This window comes from Loxodonta africana, chromosome 22, assembly GCF_030014295.1.
Source record: "Loxodonta africana isolate mLoxAfr1 chromosome 22, mLoxAfr1.hap2, whole genome shotgun sequence".
Taxonomy (NCBI): domain Eukaryota; kingdom Metazoa; phylum Chordata; class Mammalia; order Proboscidea; family Elephantidae; genus Loxodonta; species Loxodonta africana.
In genome coordinates this window covers 70,075,434-70,095,512 of record NC_087363.1, presented here as the reverse complement: position 1 = coordinate 70,095,512, position 20,079 = coordinate 70,075,434, and the positions used below count along the sequence as shown (strand labels likewise).

Here is a 20,079-nt window from a genome sequence, read left to right as displayed (position 1 = left end):
ATTACTTAATATCTTCCAATCACCCACTATCTATGAACACCTGATGGGCTAGAACAATTCAAGGGATATGAACTTAGAGTTTATGATGACACTGAGCCTGACAAGATGATGAATCACACTTATTTTCACCTCATTTTCAAAAGGGTTTGTCTGAAAGCCCTTCAGGCATGGTCCGAGGGCCCTGAGCAAGTAAACCACCAGGTGGAGAAGAATGGCTGACCCAGGCTCCCTTTGCTGTGGCTGGTGGATTCTATCCCGCTGGCTAATCTCAGTGTTGTCAGGGGAAGAAACGAGACCTGCTGGCACAGCCTCTTCTGCAGCTTTTACCGTGGAAACTCAGGATATCGTTCTGTGCTGCAGCCGTTGCCACCTCACAGGCCACGCCCCTCCCACCACAGCTGCTCTCTCAGATGCCTCAGAATGATGGAAAGGGCTATGTCAGGTAATAAATGCATATGGACCACATTCCCAAACTTCCTGTTTAGGAAAATTATATATCTACAAAAAGGAAACTAGCGATTTACCACAAGAATAAATTATAGTGTGAAATGGGTGGCAGTCCTTACTCCAGGAGTTCAGGTGGTTACAGAAGGATGCCTAGAGGAAGGGGTCTAGAGTTAGGGCTTGGTGGATCGGAAGGAGGACAGTCAGCAGGCAATTTCTGGTCGGTCAGGGGAGGTGATGGAGTGAGGAATGGAGCAGCAAAGGTGTAGACACCCAGGAACACATTCTGAGTTTGGAAGCAGTGACAGCACCTGCTGCCTGAGGTGCTGGGTCACAGAAGGTGGGGTTGGCAACCATAGGCATTCCCTTGGTCACCATAGGCAAATTACCGGTTATGGCGTATTTCTCACTGAGCCTGGCCATGATGTTAGACTCCATCTAAACTCAGAGCTCCAGGAAGACACTATCAATTGATCAGAGCTGGCACTGAGGATGACATTTATTAGAGTTGGCATTGAGGATGACATTTTCCTATGTTTTTGTCCCAAACATAGGGAAACTGTGATTAATTACACTGGGCTGTGTTATGACAGGTCATGGTGTCTGGCTTTGAGGTCCATCACAAATAGAGCCTATAGTGCTTTCTAGGCACCAAAGAAGCACTTCAATACACAGGAGATCATACAGTATCTCCTGTGATCTTTACAGCTACCCTATGCATTTCATTTCCATTTTGTATTTGGAGAAATTGTGCCCAAAGAAGTCACACAACTTTTCCACGATTACACAGGTAGAAAAACTGACTGGGAACTTATTCCAAGATCTGCTCAACTCTAAAGACCATGTTTTTTTCTTTGTTTGTTTTTAAGGGGAATGCTTGCTACCAGTTTGGATTTCAGAGGGAGGAAAGGAAGGCAGGAGGGAGGGGTGAGAAGAAAAAGAGGAAGCAGCAGTTAAGAAGCCAAACCTGTTGCTGTCAAGTCAATTCCAACTCATAGAGACCCTGTAGGACAGAGCAGAACTGCCCCCACAGGATTTCCAGAGAAAGGCTGGTGGATTCGAACTGCTGGCATTTTGGTTAGCAATCGAGCTCTTAACCACTGCACCACCAAGCCTTAAAGGCAGAACTGCGCACTGTCCACAGTGCTGAGATAAGGCAGTCCCCAGGTTACCAACGAGATTCGCTCCTAACTGTGCCTTTAAGTCGAATTTGTAAGTCCGTAACAGGTGCACACGGTTCTTATTTAGGCTCACTTTAGTGCAAAAAAAGACTGGAAAATGTCTCTGTGATTTAAAAGCTGCAAGTGCAGCAAATGAAGGTGACTGTGATGAAGAATTTGTTGCGAGCAGGGGTCGGTGCCATCCTTTCAAAGTGAGTGCAAATTTACAGAACATTAAAGGGCAAGTACGAGTTCTCTGTACATTGGACGTTCGTAACCCGGATACTGGCTGTACTTAGAAGCCTAATTGCTGTTGTTGTTGTTGGGTAAGGCGCCCTGGTGGCGCAGTGTTTAAGCGCTGGACTGCTAACCAAAAACTCAGCCGTTTGAACCCACCGGCTGCTCCGCGGGAGAAAGATGCAGCAGTACGCTTCTGTAAAGATTCACAGTTTTGGAAACCTTTTGAGGAAGTTCTGTTCTGTCCTACAGGGTAGCTATGAGTCAGAATCGGCTCGACAGCAGTGGGATACGTCTGCTGGCTCTTATTCACAGAGACCCAATGTCACAGAGTAGAACGGCCCCATAGGATTTTCTTGGATGTAATCTTTAGGGAAGTAGACTGCCAAGTCTTTCTCCCACAGAGCCAGCTGCTGGGTAAATTTGCCCTGCCAACCTCTGATTGGCAGCCGAGCGCTTAACCATTGTGCCACCAGGGCTCCTAATTACAGTAGGATTCTCCCCCCTTGATGCAAAGCTGTATTTGAGAAGCCATTTTAAGAACATCTCTCTCTTCTACGTCTTGGCTTCACAGTGGTCCTTCCCCAGGGTATACAATGTTCCTCTTCATGCAAGTCTGGCGGCAGGGCGAGGAGTTTGCCCTGCAGAGCCAAAGCACGTCTGTGAGGAAGGTCCAGCAGCGGGATCCCCGGTGACTGCAGACTCAGAGAAATGACCAGATGGGAAATGTGCTAAACCACACAGACTCTGATGCTGGTGCTGGCCGTTCTCATCGCTGCCCCCGTGAACTCGATACTTTGAGTATTCTCAGCACCAGGCTCAACTCACAATGGACCACAGGATGCCTGAGATTTAATTAGATGGATGTGGAATATAAACACTTGAAATCCATCTTCATTTTTCGAGAGAAGACATAATCACAGTTAGTGTGGTTGCTACACTGAGTCCTCCTCCATACTCCAGCCCTTCTTTACTCCCCACTAGGCTCCTAATTGAATCCATGCTTCTAAGCCATTTCCTCCGTCTACTCTATACACAAACAGAAAGCTAACTTAAACCTGCCATTTTTATCACATCTCTCTTCTGCTCAGTGCATTCTGTGTGTTCCCACTGTAAAGTCCAATCACACTTGGGTGGTGTTTAGGTCTTCTACACCCCAGAAACACACTAAAACCTCCAACTCTATCTCTACCATAGCTGCACATGACCGCCCCTGCTCCACCCTGGTCTGGATCCTGACTAATTCCAGGAAGGTGTTGGCTCACTGCAAAGGTCAAGCCTGTTTAATGCTTTACCCGGTATGGAATGTCTCCTCTCTGTCTGCATCTATTGAAAGAAAAGTTCTTACTCAACTCCAGGGCTCAGCTCAAGTCAAACTTCCTCTATGACACCTTTTATGATCAGTAATACAACGCTCTCTTCTCTCTTTGGCTTCTCAGTGTTTAAAATATTGATTTGAGACATGTAATTATATATTGTTAGGTAAGTTTGTGTCTAGTGCATGTCTTTCCTTTTCAACAATATTTTGAACTCCTTAAGTATAGCAACCATCCTTTTATAGCATGCTCGATAGAGCGTATTCAATAAATAATTGTTGAATTACATTGTCTTTTCTGCTTTCATTGGAGGCAAAACAAGAATGACAAGAAAGTGAACTGCACTAGGTCAGAGTAAGACAAGTATAAAGAGGCATTTATTGAGCACTGAGAGCTGTAGGTAGCTGACATACTACACCAAGGCCACAGACACCTCTTTTAATAGGAAAATTAAAATCACATTGGCATTATAATTACTTCAATGTCATAGAATATGTTTCAGCTTAGAAAAACTGTTAAAGGAAATTTTATTATTGTATGGGGATATTATTCCCTCCTTGTAACAGAAAGGATTTCAGCTGGATAGAAAGAAAAGTCTGATAATATTTAATTAAGAAACAACAAATACATAATAAGAACATACAACAATAATAGGAGCTAACATTTCCTGAGCACTCACTACAAGTAAAATTTTCTGCTGTGTGTTTTGCATATATTATTCCATTTAGTTCTCGTAATAAACATATGAAGTGGGTACTATTATTACCATCATTCTAAAAAAGATGGAAACCAAGACTTGTGGAAGTAAAGCAACTCTCCCAGAGTCCCATGGCCAAAGTCAATGGCAGAATGGAGATTCATACTCAGGTCTATATAACTGCAGAACTTAACTTCTTAGTCACCACCTTATACTCTCCAGCAGGGTTTTGGGCACCGTGTGTAGTTACCGACCTATAGATCAATTTTCTAAATAAATGGAATGCCCCTCTCTACCCCAGTCTATAAGTTAAAAAGTAACTCTGAGAGAAGTAATCTAGGTCTCCATTTTATTATTTTCACAGATACCAAACGTGACTTTAAAAAGTCAACCACAATTCAAAGGAATACAATTTTGTCTGGTGCTTGAAAAATACTGGTAAGGGAGCAAAGTTAGGGCAACAACCTCCACAGAGGATAGACTGACATGTAAAAAAAAAAAACCTTACGCTACCTCTCCACCTCTGTTCCATTATGGCTCTGAGTTTGCTAGACCCAAAATGACAATATTACCTAATTAAGGGCTTATACAGGCCTGGTTTTCTTAAAATTGATTTCTGTTATAGAAGAAGTTGATTTTCTCTAGACCATGTGATTTTCAGAATAATCCTATTACATATAAAATTACATATTAGAGCCATATATAAGCCAAAGGAAAAATAATTCAAGAAAATGTCATGTTATGAAACTGTCAAAAAGCAGGCCAAGTTTACAAAACATCTTGTATAAAGACTCACAATGTACCTTCGATAGAGGTTTAGCTGGCTACATCTCTCCAGTGAAAGATTGTTTTATTTTGTTGAAATTCTTTAATGAAACTCTTTACCTTAAAAATTACTAATTTTAATTGAAAAAATGAAATTGTATAAAAGATACATGTCCTTTCAGAATACAATTTTTGAAGACATGATATGTACAAGTCAAACAAATATATCCCTCTTGTTATTAGGGGCTATCCTGAGGATCCTGACTCACAACAATCCAACGTACAACAGAATGAAATACCTCCAGGTCCTGTGCCATCCTCACAATCATTGCTGTGCTTAAACCCACTGTTGCAGCCACTGTGTCAATCCATCTCATTGAGGGTCTTCCTCTTTTCTGCTCACCCTCTACTTTCCCAAGCATGACATCCTTCTCCAGGGACTGGTCCCTCCTGGTAACATGTCCAAAGTATAAGACAAAGTCTTGCCAACTTTGCTTCTAAGTACCATTCTGGCCGCACTTCTTCCAAGACAGATTTGTTCATTCTTCTTGCAGTCCATGGTGTATTCAGTATTCTTCGCCAACACCATAATTCAAAGGCATCAATTCTTCTTAGGTCTTCCTTATTCATTGTCCAGCTTTTGCATGCATGAGGTGATTGAAAACACCATGGCTTGGGTCAGGTGCACCTTAATCCTCAAGGTGATATCTTCGCTTTTTAACACTTTAAAGAGGTCTTTTGCAGCAGATTTGCCCAAAGCAATAAGCCATTTGATTTCTTGACTGCTGCGTCCATGAGCGTTGATTGTGGATCCAAGTAAAATGAAATCCTTGACAAGGTCAATCTTTCTGTTTATTATGATGTTGCTTATTGTCCCAGTTGTGAGGATTTTTGTTTTCTTTATGTTGAGGTGCAATCTATACTGAAGACTACAGTCTTTGATCTTCATCAGTAAGTGCTTCAAGTCCTCTTCAATTTCAGCAAGCAAGATTGTGTCATCTGCATATTACAGGCTGTTAATGGGTCTTCCTCCAATCCTGATGCCCTGTTCTTTTTCATATAGTCCAGCTTCTCGGATTATTTGCTCAGCATACAGGTTGAATAGGTGTGGTGAAAGGATACAACCCTGACGCACACCTTTCCTCATCTTAAACCACACTGTATCCCCTTGTTCTGTCTAACAGCCACCCCTTGGTGTGTAAAGGTTCTGCATGAACACAATTAAGTGTTCTGGAATTCCTATTCTTTGCAATGTTATCCATAATTTGTTATGATCCACACATTCGAATGCCTTGGTATAGTCAATAAAACACAGGTAAACATCTTTCTGGTATTCTCTGCTTTCAGCCAAGATCCATTTGACATCCACAATGATATTCCTCATTCCATATCCTCCTCTGAATCCAGCTTGAATTTCTGGAAGTTCCCTGTTGATATACTGCTGCAACCATTTTTGAATTATCTTCAGCATAATTTCCTTGCATGTGATATTGTTCAATAATTTCCATATTCTGTTGGATCACCTTTCTTTGGAATGGGCATGATTATGGATCTCTTCTAGTAGGTTGGCCAGGTAGCTATCTACCAAATTTCTTGGCGTAAACTAGTGGCATAGTCACCACTCACCTGTCAGCCTGTCATACTACGGTGGCTTGCATGTTACTGTGACACTGGAAGCTATGCTACCAGTATCTCAAATACCAGCAGGTGGAGCTTCCAGACTAAGACACATTGGGAAGAAAGACCTGGTGATCTTCTGAAGAAACTGATCAGTGAAAATGTTGTCAAACATTGGAAGCCCACTCCTGGGTACTAAATAAACACTCCTTCAATAAATGAAAATTCAGCTGTCTTGGGATTCTCATTCTAACTCTGGCCTTGACATGCAGAAAGAATTCTAGCTGGCTCCAGTAACAGAGGCCAAAACAATATGAGCAGGGAAGCTAAAGGAAAAAAGCACAGGGTGGGGAGCACCTTCTTCTGAGAAGTGGAAGAGAGACAGGAAAAGAGGCGCACCCTTGCCAAATTCTCTTCTGCCATTTACAAAGAGAAAGGAAACTGGAAATCAGCAGTGAATAATTAAATTCAGCTCTTCTCAGCGAGTGGTTGGAAAGCGTGAAGTTAGGAAAACAATCAAGTTATGAATGATAGATAATTCCATTCTGAAGGTTAGATGGCCTCTGGCTCAAAATGGAAAATTTAGGGGAGTAAGTGATAAAGGAAAAGATGAGAATTTATGAAAAAGGTACTGATCTGTGTCTTTAAAAGTTTCAAGAAAGGTCCTCATTTTTCTTGTATTATGACTATTACAAATTTAAATATTCGAATAGAGATTTATTTGTAAAAGACAATTGTGCTTTTCTTTATCTAAAAGCCACTTAAGCCTTTAAACACAGGGCCATGCCATTCTCCTGCCACCTGGGGGCAGCACACTTATACAACTGAATTTCTTGAGACCTCATTATGCTCCTTTCAAAGGTCAAGGTTGAAGTTGCAAAATCTCCAGGCCTAAAGGGTCATCAATGTCAGAAATCCACTACCTCATTAACACAAATGAGATTTTTGCAATATTTGAAACTAATTGGTTAACTTGACATAAATGATCTTACGACAAAGAGGAATGGCTAGGGGCTGTGGAGGTCGACAAAGGCCATCTTTAGAGGTGCTGTGTCAGTTCACATGGGGATGGTCTGGGACACTGACTTGGCCATTTCCCAGAGGTTGTTTTCCACTAGTATAGGCGACTATAACATCTTTCAACAGTGTGAGAGTGAAATTTGAAATAATCCAAAGGGGTTGATGAAGAGCATGGGATCTGCAGTCAACCAGACTTGTGTTTGAATTCCAGCTCTACTATACTCTAACTATGTGGAGGTGGAGAAGCTACGGAGCCTCAGAACTCTCATTGTAAAATGGGATACATATGCTTTTCTCGAGGGCTGTTGTTCAGGGGTTAAAGGTTCATGAAAATCAATTGACAAACATGCCAATTAATACTATCACTATTGTAAAAAGTTTTATCATGGTAAAACATATATAACAAAAATTTGCCATTTTAATCATTTATAAGTATACAATTCAGTGACATTAATTTCACTCACCATGTGCTACCGTCACCACCATCCATTTCCAAGTCTCCCATCACCCCCAACAGAAACTCCAACTCTTTCAGGAATAATTCCTATTTCCTCCCCCCCCAGCCCCTTGTAACCACTAATAAATTTTTGTCTGCACCTAGTTGCCTGTTCTAGGTATTTCATATAAGTGGGATCATACAGTATTTGTCCTTTTGTGACTGACTTATTTCACTCAACACAATGTTTTCAAGTTTCATCCCTGTTGCGGCATGCATCAGGACTTCATTTCTCCTTTTGACTGACATTTTTCTTATCCATTCATCTGTTGATTGTTTCCACCTTTTGGCAACTGTGACTATCACAGTTTTTAAGATATTAAAAGCAGCTTATTATATGCTAGCATAATCTATGAGGGGGAAATCCTGGTGGCATAGTGGTTAAGTGCTACGGCTGCTAACTAAAAGGTCTGCAGTTCAAATCCACCAGGCGCTCCTTGGAAACTCTACAGGGCAGTTCTAAGCTGCCCTGTAGGGTTGCTATGAGTCAGAATTGACTTGAAAGCAACAGGGTTTTTTTTTTTTTTTTTAAATGATAAGGCCATAGATATCTGAGCACAGAAAGAGTCTCAATGCAGATGATCTTGTTCTTACATTTACCAGCTTATTTGCCAAACTCTTATCCAGGATCTCAGAATCTCTTCCTCTTAAATTATGACTGAGGCAGTAAAATATCAACAGAATACGTTAGGCATAAACTGTTTTTATAGTGTGGAGTTGTACAAATTTATATAAGATAGAATGAAATATCCATCGTCTACAATAAATTCTATTGTTCCCAGAAGAGGTAGATAAATCTCAAGGCATAATTATATTCCTGCTGGCCATGACCTTTGAAGATGTGTATCTGCTTGAAAAATAACAGAATAATTCCTCCTTAGTCAAGAGCATTGGAGCTTCTATTTGAAATATGCTTTTAGTGAAAAATTCCTATTGGAACTTTATTTTTACTGCAGTATGCAATCTTCACTGTCTTTGGGCGTGAGTCTTTTATTAGTCTAACAGAGGCTGTTAATCACATCTTGCTGAATATCTACAGGCATCTTTCACTTGTCTGAAGTCCAAATGTAATTATTTTCTTCATGTTTATTTTTCAAGGATATGCCCATATTCTACCTAAACTTAGTAGAAAACAGACAGCAGCAGTCACAAACACTCATGATGTGATTAAGACCCACCTATGGAGCCACACAGGTCAGCAACCCCTGCTGTCTGTTTGAATTTCCACGGGAAAATTAGGACATCTCACTCTAAATATTCACAGGAACCTGCACAACATTGCCAAAAGCACAATTCAGTTTCTCTCAACCTTTCCTGAGCACCCAATCTTTTCAAAATATTGTGATAGAAACAATGGAGGCCACAGAGAAAGAGGGAGCAGCAAGGAGGGGGACAGATGGGAGAATGAGGGAGAGGAAGACAAAAGAGGGAAGAACGAGAGAAAAGAAAATAATAAAACCAACAACAAACCACCCCAGCCCAACTCGCCCATTCTGCAAAACCTTCTCATCTGTGTCTGACTGACTTCTCCAGGTTTTGATCAGCATCTTTGCTGCCTTTTGGTCCCAAAGATGAAGCTACTGATACACATCTCAGTGTTGTGTGTGGGTATCTATCCAGCACTGGAGACTTAAAGACAAGTGCGTGGGAAGGAAATGGTTCTCGTGCCTTTCCTTCCCACACACATGTTTTGGGCCCCAAATCATGCATTTTTGAGAGCCTGGATGAGTTTAGGGGTGCAGTCTGAAGTTTTGAAGTAGCATGAACTAGAGGTGCAATATAAGACGGGCCATAAACACCACCACACGTACCACTGATAATCCTACTCCGGGGTGGTAGTGAGTAGACAGCAGCTGTTTGTACCACCAGCTATGACCACATCCCCTCACGCTGACCTCTCATAATGCTACTGCTAAATTTAGGATCAGAGTAGTTTACTTCAATTCCATCAGTACTTTCTGGGGTTTTCTCTGAAGACGTGGTAGAATGAGGGGGACTTCCACTGTACCAATGTGGCCACCCTCTTTGTTACATACGTAACTAGGAACCATCCTAAGATTCTTCAGGCCAATCTACCATGCCCGCAATGGGGCTACATCTGGCTACAAAGACCAGGGGAAAAAACTTGCTCTACAGAACATACCAGGTAAATCTCAGGAACCAGAACAGGAAATGTGCAGTGGTTTCTGGGAGGAGGTCTAACAAGTGGGCAAGTAACTAGACTTAAGTGGCCTCCAATGCCCTTAGTGCGACGATCCAGGGGTGAGTCACAGGGGTTCTGGCAATGTCAGGAACCCGACTGTCAAAAGTCAGAATGCTCCATTTCCTGCTCTAAGGGTTAAAACACGTGCTCAACTTTCTAAACTTCATCGTGTTCTGAAGATTTCTAATTAAAATAAAATGAAAAAAGAATCTTACCCATGAGGAATTTTGCTCAGGACATAATACCCAGTGTAGGAGTACTGATATATCTGAAACAAAACAAAAAAAAACAAGCATTGAGACAAAAGTTGTGACTATGATACTTTTCACATCGCTGTGAATCCTAACAAACATCAGTGGACCAAAAGTTGTTAATCAGGAGACCTGGAGGCAAAGTCTTTTATTTACTTAGAAAGTCAATTTCCATATCATGTTTATTTTATTTTCATCATTTGCACATGGTTTACGGGACAGCCAGAGGCTTGATATCATCTCCATGGTACCTGGTTTGTGATTAAATTAAAGGCACAGATTTCCAGCTTAACTAAATATAGCACAGGCCGTAATGAGGATACGTTGGTCAGCAGTGTCGATCTGACACAGTCACTAGGCCCAACAGGAGTAAGACCAAGTACTGTTGGAGTTTCCTGCACGTTACGGCAAAGGCTCAACCAGAAGTTCCGTTTTGTATTCTCAGTTGCCACACTGAAGTCAAGACAGGCTGCACTAGGCAAACTCTTTTTCCTCTGTTTGTTTTAACGTACATCTCTAACTTCTGATAAACTAAGAACTCGTGGCAATAGGGGGAGTGAGAAGTAGCATGGCTTTCAAAACCAAAGTAATTTAAAAATAAAACTGTGTTTCTAAACTCCCAATTCCCAAATCTCTGATGCCTCTCTTAATTAACTCTTGAGGGAAGACATTACTCCCCAATCCCCAAATGCAATGATGGATATGCAAACGGAAGGAAGGACGTGGCAGTTAAAGAAATTTCAACAGCCTTCATCTCCAGATTTCTGGCTAAGAAAGCCACCCAAATGTATGGAATGTAATGAATTACACAGTAGGGCTGAAGTGAGAACAATATTTCACCTTCCTCTTCTCTACCTGTGCAACGTCTGAGAGTTGGTGCCTTTTGTAGCTAAACGTTTAATTACGAGCATTTGAAACTGTCTTTCTAAATATAACAGGCAAGGAACACAAGGGCAAAGAAAGACAGTTCTAAAGTATGTTGATAGGGGGATGTATTTGGGATAGTGATGATGGAAATGAGCCCATGAATTTTCCTAGTACCACTGACTCTCTACCTAGTATGCACCACTGAATTAGCTTCAATCACAGCAGTCTTAGAGGTATTTGGAGAAAAAAGACCCAGATATAAAAAAGGGTATGGATGTAACACACTGTAAATCCCAACAATCTGGTGCTTACAGAGGCCCCAGGGCCCCCAAACCAGAAATGTAAGGCTGGGGTGGACTGATGTAGGACAGTGGACAAGAATCTAACTGGGAAACTAGTCCAAATACCACTTTAGTTATGAAGAAATAGCCTCTACGGACAATACCAATAAGCAGGACCTCACAGAGCTACCATGCCAATCTAGCAAGGAACACATGGTCCTAACTTTGTTGCTTCTGAAGAGATAAGTGGTGCTTCCTCCCAGTAAAGAAGGAAGAACTCGAGTCCCAGCTCCTACACCCAGAGCAGATTATTGCTCATAGACAGCCCATCCAACAATCATGTGCTCTGATTAAATAGTGACTCTGTAAGCTAGAATGCTTCTTCAGATGCAAGAGCAGAAAGCTAGATGGATCCTCCTCCTATCTCCAGTTATGTCATATGGCGCTATGTAAAGTCTTTCTAAACTCTCTTTCCCAAAGCACCTTTTCATACTATTTATCTTGCTTTATTTTCACAACCACCCTAGGCATGCAAAGATTAGGTTCCCTTGTTAAGGTAAGTGAAGGAGGTGAAGTAGGGGTAGAGAAGGATGCAGGGAGGAGAGACAGGAGGGTAAAGGACAGGAGGAGGGGATGAGAGAGGCAGGATGGAACCTAATCAGCTACCCTTCAGTGTTGACTGTACTCAGTGACTCTAATGAATAGAACGTGGCAGGAGTGGAGGTATTAGACTCCTGAGAAGGTTATAGGAAGTACTGTAGCTCCCACCTTATTCTCTCAGATCACTGCTCTGGGGGAAGCTGGCTGCCACGTCATGAGGACCCTCAAGGAGCCCCATGAAAGGCTTATGTGGTGAGGAGCCGAGACTCCTCTTTATTAGATTGCTAATATCCAGCCATGTGAGCGAGCTGGGGAGGAGATCTTCTATCCCCAGACAAACCTTCCAATGGTTGCAGCTCTGGCTGGCACCTTGATAGCAACCTCGTGAGAGGCCCTGTGCCAGAAGCACTCAGGTAAAATGGTCCTGAATTCCTGACCCAGAGGACCCATGAGATTGTTGGTTGTCTTAAACCACTAAATTTTGTACCTGATATGTACGAAGGAGCCCTGGTGGCATCGTGGTTAAAGCGCTCAGCTGCTAACCAAAGGGTTGGTGCTTCAAACCCAGCAACCACTTTACAGGAGAAATATGTGACAGTCTGCTTCTGTAAAGATTTAGAGCCTTGGAAACCCTATGGGACAGTTATACTCTGTCCTACAGGGTCGCTATGAGTCGGAATTGACTCGATAGCGGTAGGCTTTTTTATGTACCAATATCATCTCCTTCCATAGCATCTTCCTGTAAAAGATATCCCAAAGGACCACAGACAGAAAGGGGACAACCCTTGGAGAGTACACATTTCAAGATTTTCATTTGCACAGTGTCTTATCTAAAAACGCATTTAAAAAAAAAAAAAAGAAAAAGCTGCATCTCATGAAAAGAATTTTTTAGAGAGATAAAAAAAATCTTTGTGGTCACTATTAATCTGTCATATTCATGTGTCTTTCTTTAAAACAGTCTCTAGATATTTCTAACCATGGAGAGAAGTTAGCAAGACTGTATTCAGTTTTTCTTCTAAGAGTATATTTTTATAAGTACAAGAATATGAATTACTTTGGTCTCTTCCTACACCATCATTTTTCTCTTGGAAAATGAATACATGAAAACCTGTTACCTAAAACACCACTCACAAGATGGCAAACCAATTTCAGCAAACTAATTTTTAAATATATCAAATGCAAAATAGTTGATACAGGCAATCAAAAACTGAAAAATAGCAAGCAAGCAATGAATGGCTTGTCCTAGGGTATGTTTATATTTGCCCTGCTTTTTATATTGCTCTGCCCACAGCCTCCTCTCCTATCCTCCCACCTCTTCCACTCCATGGCTCCCGCTGACCCACACTTTTTTTTTAAATGTAATTCAGATAAAGATTTACAGAACAAAATGGCTTCTCAAACAGTTAGTACACATATTGTTTTATAACATTGGTTACCAACCCCATGACATGTCAGCACTCTCCCTTCTCTACTTTGGGTTCCCTATTACCAGCTTTCTGGTCCCCTTCTGCCTTCTAGTCCTTGCCCCTGGGCTGGTGTGCCCCTTCAGTCTTGTTTTGCTTTACGGGCCTGTCTGACCTTTGGCTAAAGGGTTAGCCTCAGGAGTGATTTCATTATTAAGCTAAAAGGGTGTCTGGGGGCCATACGCTCTGTGTTTCTCCAATCTCTGTCAGGCCAGTAAGTCTGGTCTTTTTTTGTTGAATTAGAATTTTGTTCTACATTTTTCTCCAGCTCTCTCTGGGATCCTCTATTGTGATCCCTGTCAGAGCAGTCAGTAGTGGTAGCCAGGCACCATATAGTTGTACCAGACTAAGACTGGTGAAGGCTGTGGTAGTTGTGCTCCATTAGTCCTTCGGAATTGTGTCTTTAGTTTTCTTTATTGTCCCTTGCTCCCAACAGGGTGAGACTAGTGGAGTATCTTAGATGGCCACTCACAGGCTTTTAAGACCCCATACACTACTCACCGAAGTAGAACGTAGAACATTTTCTTTATAAACTATATTATGCCAATTGAGCTAGATGCTCACTGAGGCCATGGTCCCCACAGCCCTCAGCCCAGCAATTTGGATGTCTATGGAGCTTACATGACCTTGCTGGTACAAGTTGTGCTGGCTTCCCAGTATTGTGTACTGTCTTAGCCTTCACCAAAGTTAGCACTTATCTATTGTCTATTAAGCATTTTTCCATTCCCACCACTCTCCTCCCTCGTAACCATCAAAAATTGTTTCTTTTTGTATGTAAACCTTTTCATGAGTTTTTATATTAGTAGTCTCATACAATATTTGTCCTTTTGTGATTGACTTACTTCATTCAGCACAATGCCCTCCAGATTCATCCATGTTGTGAGATGCTTTGCATGTTCATCTTTGTTCTTTATTGTTGCCTGGTATTCCGCAGTGTGTATGTACCATAGTTTGTTTATCCATTCATCTGTTAACGGGCATCTAAGTTGTTTCCATCTTTTTGCTATTGTGAACAATGCTGCAATGAACGTGGGTGTGCATATGTCTATTCATGTGATGGCTCTTATTTCTCTAGGATATATTCCTGGGAGTGGGACTACTGGACCATATGGTATTTCTGTTTCTAGCTTTCTCAGGAAGTGCATACGGTTTTCCAAAGTGGTTGTACCATTTTGCATTCCCACCAGCGATGCATAAGAGTTCCAATTTCCCTGCAGCCTCTCCAACATTTGTTATTTTCTGTTTTTTTGATTCATGCCAGTAATGCTGGGAGTTGCCATGAGTCAAAACTGACTCGATGGCACATAACGACAACAACAACTTATCTACTCACTTTACATTCTCTTCTTCTATGATATTATCCACCTTTGTAGTTTTCCAACATTACCTAATATTGATAATGCCCATGTGTACAGATCCAGCTTTCCTGAACCATAGACCAATATACCCAATTTCCAGGTAGGCATCTGTTATAGGTTGAATCGTGTCCCCCAAAAAGATATGTTGAAGATGAATGGATAAACAAAATGTGGCACATACATACAATCAAGTATTATTCAGCCATAAAAAGAAATGAAGTCCTGTCAATGCTACAGCACAGACGAACCTTAAAAACATTATGCTGAGTGAAGTAAGTCAGTAACAAAATGACAAATATTGTATAATCCCACATATACCAAATATTTAGAAGAGGCAAATATATGCAGACCAATTAGTGGTTTCCAAGGCAGGTGGGATGGAGTGAGGAAAGAAGATGAGAAAACGCTTTGACAAAACATGGGACACTGAGCTTCTCTTAAGGGTGATGAAAAAATTCACAAATGGTTAATGATGATGATTGAATAACATGAAGAACATATTTAATGTCACTGAACTGGAAATGTGAAGATTGTTGAAACGGCAAATGTTTTGTTACCAACATATTTACCACAAATAAATCTACATCTATATCCATAGATGAAGCTTTGGTGGCAATGTGGTTGAGAGCTCAGGCCGCTAACCAAAAGGCTGGCAGTTCAAATCCATGAGATGCTCCTTGGAAACCCTATGGGGCAGTTCTACTCTGACCTATAGGGTCACTTTCTTAGGCTGGGCTCTCTAGAGAAGCAAAACCAGTAAAGCGTATAAATAGATTTATATCAAGGAAACTGAAGGGGTTGGAACGTCCCAAGTCCTTGGATCAGGATAGCAGCCTTCTCAATTCACAGAGCCACAGAAGCTGGTGAACCCAAGATGAGCAGGTCAGACAGCAGAGCTCCCACTCAAGGAAGTTGGTGAAGGTCAAGGAATCCCCAAGGTTGGCAGGCAAGACTGCAAGGTTTCTCCTCATTCACGGAGTTGTGGGGGTTGGCGAACCCAAGATAGGTAGGTTGGGCAGCAGGACTCTTGCAGGCCGTAAAGATCGACAAATCCCAAGATGGACAGGTGAGCTGCTAGCTCAAGTCCCAAGAACCAGAGGTCAAGCAAGAGACAGCTGCTGGATCCAGAACAAGGCAACAACCTTTGCCAGGTGAGCAGGAAGGAAGTAGGAGGCAGAAGGCAGAGAGATGAAGGCTGAAGGGTTGGTGAGCCACCACAGGCCCCACCCCACTCCTGGTACCAAATTCTGTCTTAGTCATCTAGTGCTGCTGTAACAGAAATACCACAAATGGATGGCTTTAACAAAGAAATTAATTTCTTCACAGTAAAGTAGGCTAAAAATCCAAATTCAGGGTGTCAGCTCCAGGAGAAGACTTTCTCTCTCTGTTGGCCTTCTCATCAATCTTCCCAGAGACTAGGAGCTTCTCTGTACAGGAACCCCAGGTCCAAAGGATGCACTCTGCTCCTGGCACTGCTTTCTTGGTGGTATGAGGTCCCCCTGTCTCTCTGCTCATTTCTTTCTTTTATATCTTAAGAGTTTGCCTCAAGACACAATCCAATCTTGTAGATTGAGTCCTGCCTCACTAACACAACTGCCACCCATCCTCCCTCATTAACATCATTTACAACATATAGGAAAATCACACAATACCTGGAATCATGGCCCAGTCAAATTGATACATGCATTTTTGAAGGGACATAATTCAATCCATGACATCCCACCCTTTGGCCCCCTAAAAATTACATCCTTGCAACATGCAAAACATATTCACCCCATCATATCATGGCAAAAGTCTTAACTCCAAGTCCAAAATCCAAAGTTCCTCTTCATCTGCAAAATCTAGAATACAAGTTATCTGCTTCCAAAGGTACAATGGCAGAAAAGGCACAAGCTAGACATTTCATCCCATACAAATGGGAGAAACTGGAGGAAAAAAGGAGAAAACAGGCACCATGCAAGTCAGCAAAATACATTAGTCCTCAAAGCATTGAAAATAATCCTCTGTTCTCTGAGAATTTACACAAAGGCCCGGCTCTCCAGACTCTAGGTATTGGCCACACTCTCTGGATTCTGAGCGGAGGTCCCACAGCCCTGGGTTCCAGTTCCGCCTTTCAGGTCCGCTGGGACGGCAACTCTGCTCCCTCGGCTTTAGGCACACCATTCTCCTAGCCAATCTGAGTGGAGATGCCACCCTTAGAAACACCAGAGGCCATGGCTCCATCCTTTGAAACTTGAGGTCATGGCAATACCTTTTGAGACTGAGGAAGCTCTTTGTGTTGTCTCTTCAGCTTCTGCTTCCTGGTTTCTTGGCCTCTCGGCTCCTCGGGCCTCATGCCCGCATCTGCCTTGCTGGAGCAAATGTTCCAAAGCTATGTGGCTCCACTGATATGTGCCTGGAGGCACCCCACTCCACCAGAAAGCCTCCTCTGCACAGGCACTCAGCTTTCTAGCTCTGTGGGTCAGCTCCAGCTCTGTCTGGCGCTGGTCTCCTGGTTCTGCTGCTGCTGGTTCTCTGCTGCTGCTAGCCCTCCGTTGCTGTTGCTCCTCTACCCATTCACAGTTTCAAACTGCTTCCACATTTTAGGTATATGTTAGAGCAGCACCCCAATCCCAGTACCAAATGTCTTAGGCTGGGTTCTCTAGAGAAGCAAAACCAGGAAAGAGTATAAATATATGTATTTATATCAAGAAAACAGCTCACATGACTGTAGGGGTTTGAACATCCCAAGTCCTTAGATCAGGATAGAGGCTTTTCCCAACTCACAGAGCCATAGAAGCTGCTAAACCCAAGAAGAGCAGGTCGGAGAGCAGGTCTGCTGCTCACAGGCTGTGAAGGTTGAGAAATCCCCGAGGTCAGCAGGCAAGACTGCAAGGTTTCTCCTGATTCACGGAGCTGCAGGGGCTGGCGAACCCAAGACAGGCAGGTTGGGCAGCAGGGCTTTTGGTCGCAGGCTGTGAAGATCGATGGATCCCAAGGTGGGCAAATAAGCTGCTAACTCAACTCCCAAGAACCAGAGGTCAGGGAAGAGACAGCTGCTGGATCCAGAACAAGCCAACAACCTTTGCCAGGTGAGCAGGAAGGAACTAGGCAGCAGAAGGCGGAGAGAAGAAGGCTGAGGGGGTGATGAGTCGCCACAGGCCCCACCCCACCAGTACCACTCAGCAGATTCCATCATGGGGGTGATCACATATCAGATTTCACAGGGAAGTGATCACATTCTACAACTGCCAAAACACTGGGAATCATGGCCCAGCCAAGTTGACACACAATCTTAACCATCACTGTCTCTATGAGTTGGAATTGACTCGACAGCACACAACAACAACATATCTACAGATACATACAGTGATGTCACCAGCAGGGTGTGAGAGTGTGGTCCACACCAGGTGATACTGTCAGAGGGGATGACACCAAAGTAGTTACCTATAACAATATCACTGCATTAGTTATAACAACAAAAACATTTTTTGGTAAGGCCAACTTACACGTATCACTATACCTACAAGGCTAAAACTCTATGCTAACTTACTTTTACCTTAAACCTTCTAATGTGCTCTGGTCAGTGGTGTCATTATCACCCAACTACAATGATGCCTTGAATCGCGTGGGTTTTTCTGCACGAGTTACAAGCATGTCTTGTTGTTTTCATTGCTGCCGGTGTTTTTATAGTTGCTGATTTTGTCAAATATTCTGGTGCTTTAGCTACAATATTGTAGGAATTAGTATTTGCAAACCTATATCAATAACTTTTTTGAGAACGAAGTAGTAATTAAAGGAAAAGAAGGAGTGATATATGGGAATTATGAAGTATGAATACATTAGTACAAAAAACATTACTAAGGATTCTGTATGGTCTAGTCTGGAAGGAGGTCCATGGGGAGGGGAGGATGACACCATGAGTTACCGTACTAGGTGACACCAACCCTAGTGACACCACTGGATATATAGATATACATATGAAGTTCTCACCCCTGGAACCTATGAATATGACTGTATTTGCAGTTGTAATCAAGTTAAGATAAGGTCAAATTGGATTAGGGTGGGCCCTAATCCATCGACTGGTGTCCTTATTTAAACAAACAAACAAAAACATAAACCCATTGCCATCGTGGTGATTCAGAATCATGGTGACCCTATGAGTTACAGAGTAGAATTTTCTTGGCTGTAATCATTATGGAAGCAGGTCTACAGACCTGTCTTCCACAGCGCCCCAGGGTGTGTTTAAACTGCCAATCTTTAGGTTACTAGTCCAGCACAAACCACTCGTGACTTAAAGAAGAGAGAAATTTGGACACAGAGACACAGAAGCAGAATGTCATGTAAAGATAGAGATAAAGTTTGGAATCAGGCATCTGTAAGCCAAAAAACTCCATGACTGCCAGCACCCACCAGAAGCTAGGAGAGAGGCATGGAACAGATTCTCCCTCACAGCCTCTTTGTTGTTGTTGTTAGGTGCCATCGAGTCAGTTCTGACTCAGTGACCCTATGTACAACAGAACTAACACTGCCAGGTCCTGCACCACCCTCACAATCCTTGTTATGTTTGAACTCATTGCTGCAGCCAAGGGTCTTCCTCTTTCTTGCTGACTTTCTACTTTACCAAGCATGATGTCTTTCTCCAGGGACTGGTCCCTCCTGGTAACACGTCCAAAGTACATGAGAAGAAATCTCGCCATCCTTGCTTCCAAGGAGTGCACTGGCAATATTTCTTTGAAGACAGACTTGTTCTTTCTTCTGGCAGTCCATGGTATATTCAATATTCTTCACAAACACCATAATTCAAAGGCAACAATTCTTCTTCAGTCTTCCTTATTCATTGTCCAGCCGTCACGTGCATATGAGGCAATGGGAAATACCATGGCTTGGGTCAGGGGAACCTTATTCCTCAAAGTGACATCTTTGCTTTTTAACACTTAAAAGAGGTCTTTTGCAGCAGATCTGTCCAATGTAATATGACATTTGATTTCTTGACTGCTGCTTCCAGGGGCATCAATTGTAGATCCAAGAAAAATGAAATCTTTGACAACTTGAATCTTTTCTCTGTTTATCATGATGTTGCTTATTGATCCAGCTGGGAGGATTTTTGTTTTCTTTATGTTGACCTATAATCCATGCAGAAGCGCTGTGGTCTTTGATCTTCATCAGTAAGTGCTTCAAGTCCTCTTCACTTTCAGCAAGCAAGGTTGTGTCATCTGCATATCACAGGTTGTTAGTCTTTCTCCATCCTGACACCATGTTCTTCTTTATACAGTTCAGGTTCTCAGAGTATTTGCTCAACATACAGGTTGAATAAGTGAAAGG

The 20,079-nt window shown here is 42.4% G+C and overlaps 1 protein-coding gene across 1 annotated transcript in view; it reads right to left on the bottom strand.

The window, feature by feature from the left end:
* DPP6 (dipeptidyl peptidase like 6) overlaps positions 1-20,079 on the bottom strand; it is a 1,008,238-nt gene that overhangs the window by 300,335 nt on the left and 687,824 nt on the right. Inside the window, exon 6 of the mRNA XM_064275114.1 lies at positions 10,171-10,223. Coding sequence (XP_064131184.1) covers positions 10,171-10,223 — 53 coding nt within the window. The remainder of the gene's footprint in view (positions 1-10,170; positions 10,224-20,079) is intronic.